The sequence below is a fragment of the Pistacia vera genome, unplaced genomic scaffold (genome assembly GCF_008641045.1).
Source record: "Pistacia vera cultivar Batoury unplaced genomic scaffold, PisVer_v2 Contig60, whole genome shotgun sequence".
NCBI lineage: Eukaryota > Viridiplantae > Streptophyta > Magnoliopsida > Sapindales > Anacardiaceae > Pistacia > Pistacia vera.
Window position 1 is genome coordinate 211193 of NW_022196446.1, and position 6896 is coordinate 218088.

General features: G+C 38.6%; 1 protein-coding gene across 3 annotated transcripts; it reads left to right on the top strand.

Moving 5' to 3' along the window:
* Nucleotides 1–954: 954 nt before the first annotated feature.
* On the top strand, nt 955–2850 carry LOC116110319 (ectonucleotide pyrophosphatase/phosphodiesterase family member 1-like). Of its 3 annotated transcripts, none has more exons than XM_031396549.1 (2): nt 955–1982; nt 2019–2850. In XM_031396549.1, the coding sequence occupies exons 1-2, from the start codon at nt 1202–1204 to the stop codon at nt 2672–2674; spliced, it is 1437 nt and encodes a 478-aa protein (XP_031252409.1). In that variant the 5' UTR covers nt 955–1201; the 3' UTR covers nt 2675–2850. The 3 variants fall into 3 exon arrangements, with proteins under 3 accessions (XP_031252409.1, XP_031252408.1, XP_031252411.1); XM_031396551.1 differs by having other exon boundaries at nt 1504–1621; nt 1747–2850; XM_031396548.1 differs by having other exon boundaries at nt 961–2850.
* The last annotated feature ends 4046 nt before the right edge of the window (nt 2851–6896 follow it).

Sequence of the window (6896 nt, forward strand, 5' to 3'; positions counted from 1 at the left end):
CATGTCAGCAAGCACCAATCAATGTTCAGGGAGGCTTTGCGCCGTCCAGAAGCTGCCAGATCTCTCCATGACAAGAACAATATGACTGTCATCGACTTGGCAGATCCAAGTTTTGTTTATGAGTGAATGAAAGCCACACACTTGTCCAAGCCCTAAGTAATTTGAGGATATCTCCTAAGTTATTAACCAATGAGAGGCAAGGAAGGACTTGCACGACACTTACCCACTTGTAGATTTGTAATCATTACCTTGAATTTCTCTACTATAAATAGAGGACTCTCTCTCTCATTTTCGGGATTCTGATATTGAACCCACATTCTGATTGTAATATTTAACTTTCAGAGCAAAGAAAACCTACAAGAAAGAGACTGATTTGATAATTTATCTGAATACTCAGTTATTGTACCTCTGCTCGTTGTTCGCTATATGCGACCTCTTATAATCTCTCATATATAAAATAACAGTCGACGTAGAATTTGCTTTAAGCATACGAACCACTTTAAAAACTATCTCTCATTTATTATTTAATCTTTGCATTCGATTATCGTAATCATTCACGTGTAATTTCTAAAATCAGCTTAACACTTTGCACGTGCAAGTCGTTGATGTCAAAATCAAGCATCAACATCGAGATTCTTCTAACTATTTTTGTTTTAAACAAAAGATTTGCTTGTTAACCTTAAATGAAATGTGAAAGTTAATAAAATCATTTTACCTTAAATGAAATTTGAAAGTTAATAAAATCATTTTAACTTAAACCGAATCAATTCAACAAAATTGAAAAAAATCAGAACAAAAAAAACTTCTAAACTCCTTTGGTTCCGGTAATTAGGTTAATTTGAACCGCTTGCTTCTCTTAAGTCGTATAATAATTCTAATCACTTCAAACAAACTCTGATCGTTAGATCATTTTCCCATCACAATTCACATATCTCTTCCGAATATTCCCTGAAATGTGTCGTATTTGTTTTACCTTCATTTAGACTCCAAAAAGTCCAATATGTTATTGAAAAATCTGGTGATGAAATGAAACTCTTACAAGTGACAACAACCTTCCAACAAAACCATCTTCTTCATCCTGTGAACAAATTCAACACCCTTCAATCGTACTCAATCCTCCATTAGCAACCACCTCGACTCACGCAACAGGACTTGGAGAAGTTAAATTTCTGAGCTTTAGAAGGAAAACCCGTTTTAGAAAATGGGCCCTGATTCGTTGACTGCAACGAAGCCAATCCCACTACCAACACACGAAGACGATCGATTAAACCAATCCACATCTCTTCTCTCTTTCAACACCGACTCTTCTGAAGACTCTTCGTCGAATACTTCTCAGAAACCAACTACAACAATTGTTTTTATTGCTCTCACGCTCGCTACTTGCGTTGCTCTCTCCGCAGCTGCCGCCTTCGGTTTTCTCTTCTTTTCCGCGTCTTCGTCCTCTTCCTCATCCTCTTCTTCTCTCAAATCCACTGCTCGTCCACTCAAAAAATTGGATAAACCGGTTGTTCTGTTGATTTCCTCAGATGGGTTTCGGTTCGGGTACCAATTCAAGACCGCAACTCCCAACATCCACCGTCTGATCAACTATGGAACTGAAGCTGAGACGGGCTTGATTCCGGTATTCCCTTCTTTGACTTTCCCCAATCATTATTCTATTGTCACTGGTCTTTATCCAGCTTTTCATGGGATTATTAATAACCATTTTGTCGACCCCGATTCTGGTGCCACCTTTACTATGGGTAGCCACGAGCCCAAGTGGTGGTTAGGTGAGCCACTTTGGGAGACTGTGGTCAATCATGGGTTAAAAGCTGCTACTTATTTTTGGCCTGGATCTGAGGTAAAGAAAGGATCTTGGACTTGTCCAAAAGGTTTCTGTATGGATTATAACGGTTCTGTGCCTTTTGAGGACAGAGTCGATACTGTTTTGAGTTATTTTGATTTGCCTAGTGCTGAAATACCTGTGTTTATGACTTTATATTTTGAGGATCCTGATCATCAGGGTCACCAAGTTGGCCCTGATGATCCACAGATAACGGAAGCTGTTGCTAGGATTGATAGTATGATTGGGAGGTTGATTGATGGTTTAGAGAAGAGAGGTGTTTTTGAGGATGTTACTATCATTATGGTCGGTGATCATGGAATGGTTGGCACATGTGATAAGAAGTTGATATTCTTAGATGATTTGGCTTCTTGGATTGAAATTCCAGCAGGGTGGGTTCAATCATATAGTCCATTGCTAGCAATTCGTCCACCTGGTGGTTATAATCCATCTGACATCGTTGCAAAGATGAATGAAGGTTTGAAGTCGGGGAAAGTGGATAATGGGAAGAATTTGAGAGTTTATCTTAAGGAGGAGCTGCCTAGTCGGCTGCATTATGCCGCTAGTGATAGGATTCCGCCAATAATAGGGTTGATTGAAGAGGGGTTCAAGGTGGAGCAGAAGAAGACAAACAGAAAAGAATGTGGAGGAGCACATGGGTATGACAATGCAATTTTCTCCATGAGGACCATCTTCATTGGCCATGGTCCACAGTTTGAAAGGGGAAAGAAGGTGCCATCTTTTGAGAATGTTCAGATATATAACTTGGTTACTTCGATTCTCAAGATACAGGGTGCTGCCAACAATGGGTCTTCATCATTTCCCAAGTCTGTACTGTTGCCCACTACTTAATAAATTTAGTATTGTTCTTAGTTTCTGATTAGAGAATGATACTTCCTGTGCTTGTTTTGCATCTTAGTTGGTAAGTTGGTTTCGAGTTAGTTGTCAGTAGGGATGTCTACCGATTTTATTCCCTACGAAACTCAGTATATAAAGCTGAGGTAGTGAACATTATGTCAAGCAACGATACAGGAATTATGCTCTATTGCTAAGTAGACAGCTTGATTGCATATTTATAAAATTTTGTTTGATTTGTGTTAAAATTTAATATAGAATGTTAGTTGCAGTGCTACCTTGTGGATCAATCTTCATTATCAATTGAATCTAAAGTAACCTTGGAAATTAAATTAAGAGGGATTGAAAGTCTTGACAGAATGTGCCATCATTTTCTTTGTTGGTTGGACAACAAATGAAGAAAGTGATGTGGAAGCTCATCTCTTCTTGCCATTAAGTATGGACTGTAGAATCTAGAGTGGAGATAATATTTGGTAGTGCTTCAAGTGGGAAAAGCAACTCGTGCTAAATTCCATTCCAGACGTGGTTAGATGCTTTGGCAAAATTGAGTCCACTAGTTCTATAAATAAAAATCTCTAGTTCTGCACTTATAATTATGATTAAAACCTTGTTTGACCCGTCTGGATTAGATTTTTTCTGGGTTTTTTCACATGTAAGATTGGAGATGTGGCTAATTCTCTTATTGGTGAAATCTGAAAAGGCAAATGGGAAAACTTAGCTTTCTTTAAATTGTTAGGTGGGAAGTGGCAGCTTCTAGCCATCTCAATTCTCCGACGTCTGGCTGGCTGGTAAATGGGAACAAGCTTTCAGCGTCTTTTATGTTTTGAATCTTCATTTGAAGAATTAAGTTATTCGCAGACAAAAATGAATTAGTCTTATAACTATGTATCTACATGGAATAAAACTGCCCTTTCATCATAATGACAAAAATACCCTCTCACGCATTTGTTTCTAATTAGTCTTTTATGTGTGCGACCCGAAGGCCCCTCTTCGTATCGATAGTGAATAGTTTGTGATTGACAATTAATCAATTATCTCACTCGACACAGACCAAGATTGGCCTCTGCCAGCGCCATGCGCCACCAATAAATTGGATTCAGTAAAACTGCTACCTTCAACATATGTTTACTGTGCAGTTCAATCCTTTCATCATCTATTATCTCATCAATGTCGAGGCACAAAAGTAGTGTCAACCTCGGATATCCTTGATATCTCGATATCTGTTATTGGACCAACGACCGCAATAAATTAATTGAGCTACAACTCAGTCCCACTGTGGACACAGATTTAATGTTGTTGTCATCTACCGATTACTCGGTGAGATAATTTCTCCCGTACCTAGAGTGATGAATCCTCTATCAATCCACCATAGTCTCGATACACTTTTCAATGCGCCAATTTCTACCGTTCTAATAGTCTTGAGAGGACTACATTGGGCTAGTGTCAACTACACCATCAGTGCACAAGCGTTCCGATGATCTCAAGTCTAGATCTCAAGTCTAAGGATCACATGCACCGCCATTCGTTGGAGGACTTGTTTCACAGATAGTGGGGTAACCATCTATTGGAATCTTTGGTGGACATCTAGTGAACTTACCTACAGCAAACACCCATGTGTTATACTAGATTATCACAACAACCTTGACAATTGAGATATGTCACTACCTTTCGTAGGGTCGTCCAACCTATGATATTCTTACCGTATTATCTATGCCCTAGGTCAGGATAACACTGGGGCTATGAAATTTCTAGGATGGCCTCATATGTACTCATAGGGTTCTCACTATTGAGATTTCAAACGCTCGATACCCTCATCACGGTCCTACCATCCTAAGGATATATCCATTTTCTTATACGATATAATCAGATCACATGATATAGATAAATGTCTTTATTGTTAATAAAACATGATTACAAAGAGTAAATTTACAAAATAGGATTGGCTCTAGGGTACCTACTCTAGCAGCCACCCCTCTCCACAACTTCTTCGTCTTCTTCTTCGCCACCACCCCTCTTTACAACTTCTTCTTCTTCTTCTTCCCCTCTCTCTCTACAATCTGCCATCAATCATTTCAGAATACCTTTGCCGAACAAACAAAAATAAATAAATCACAGAAATCAACATAATAATAAGAAAACTGAGAGACAGTGAAGCTAAGTGAACGAATGAGAGATCAAACCTGTAGTTCTAATTTACTTGCAGAGAAAGCTAGAGAGAGGTGAGAGGTGAGAGTGAACGAAATTGCTCTACTTTAGAGAGAGGTGAGAGGTGAGAGTGAACGAAATTGCTCAGACTTTAGAGAGAGCTGAGAGCTTAGTGAACGGAGTGAGAGATGCAAACCTGTAGTTCTAATTTACTTACAAGAGAGCTGAGAGCTGAGAATGAACAAATGCTTAGACTCGTAGAGAGAGCTGAGAGAGGTGAGAGTTGAGTGAACAAATGGAGATGCAAACCTAAAGTTCTAATCTTTTGTTTTTTTTTGGAAATGGTATTTAAAGGTTTGACCTTTGCACACTTTTTCCACCCCCTATCCCACCCTCCACCCAAAACCTAACAATGAAGATGAAAAGGCAATATTGTCAATGCATCGAAAATTAAAGGACTATAGTAGTATTGAAATGATGTGACATATAGTAGATTGGGACTATGTATAGTTATGTTAGCCCAACTCTAAACCCAATAACCCCCGCTCCAAATCTCCACAAACACTTCGCTTCCCTCTCACAACCCAATCTTCTTCTTCTTCTTTGCAGCCACCCCTCTCCACAACTTCTTCATCTTCTTCTTCGCTGCCACCCCTCTCCACAACTGCTTCTTCTCTTTCTTTTTCCCCCTCTCTCCACAATCTGCCACCAATCATTTCAGAAATACCTTTGCCGAAAAACAAAATAAATAATCAATAAGAAACCAACATAATAATAAGAAAACTGGAGAGATGTGAGAGCTGAGAGTGAACGAAATGAGAGATGCAAACCTGTAGTTCTAATTTACTTTTAGAAAGAGCTGAGAGAGAGGTGAGAGCTCCAAGTGAACGAAATAGCCCAGACTTGCAGAGAGCTAAGAGAGGATGAGAGTTGAGTGAACGAAATGAGAGATGCAACCTGCAGTTCTATTTTTTATTTTTATTTTTAATGTTATTTAAGGGTTTGACCTTTGCACACTTTTCCACCCCCTGTCCCCCCCTCCACCCAAAGCCAACAATGAAGATGAAAAGGCAATATTGTCATGCATCGAAATTGAAAGGCTAAGTATATTAAAATGATGTGACAATGTAATAAAAGGGTAGCCACAGGAACTCTATCCGACTGGTAGTTTCAAGATTCCATCCACTGCACATAAGTTGGTTTGAACACCCCCAGTCGTTAAAAAAAAAGTGTAATTTTGTTATTTCTCAAATTAAGGTATGGTCAAAAGTTTTCAGGTGTTATGCCTAAAAAACAGGGATGACATCAGCCTATGTCAGCAAGCACCATCAATGTTCAAGGAGGTTTTGCGCCGTTCAGAAGCTGCCAGATCGCTCCATGACAAGAAGAATTGACTGTCATCGACTTGGTAGATCCAAGTTTTGTTTATGAGTGAATGAGAGCCGCACACTTGTCCAAGCCCCAGGTAATTTGAGGATATCTCCTAAGTTATTATCCAATGGGAGGCAAGAAGGACTTGCACGACACCTACTCACTGTAGATTTGTAATCATTACCTTGAATTTCTCTACTTAAATAGTGACTCCTTCGCTCATTTTCGGGATTCTGATATTGAACCCACATTCTGATTGTAATCTTTAACTTTCAGAGCAAGATAACCTACGAGAAAAAGACTGTTGATATTTATCTGAATACTCAGTTATTGTACCTCTGCTCGTTGTTCGCATATGCGACCTCTTATAATCTCATATATAAATTACAGTGGATGTAGAATTTGCTTTAAGCATACGAACCACTTTAAAAACCATCTCTCATTTATTATTTAGTATTTGCATTCGATTATCGTAATCATTCACGTGTAATTTCTAAGAACAGCTTAGCATTTGGCACGTGCGAGTCGTTGATGTCAAAATCAAGCGTTAACATCGGGATTCTTCTAACTGTTTTGTTTTAAACAAAATTTGCTTGTTAACCTTAAATGAAATGTGAAAGTTAATAAAATCATTTTAACTTAAACCGAATCAATTCAACAAAATTGAAAAAATCAGAAACAAAAAACTTCTAAACTCCTTGGT

What these genes read in the sequence shown, in the direction of transcription:
- LOC116110319 (XM_031396548.1), top strand. Translation starts at nt 1,202, where the DNA reads ATGGGCCCTGATTCGTTGACTGCAACGAAGCCAATCCCACTACCAACA.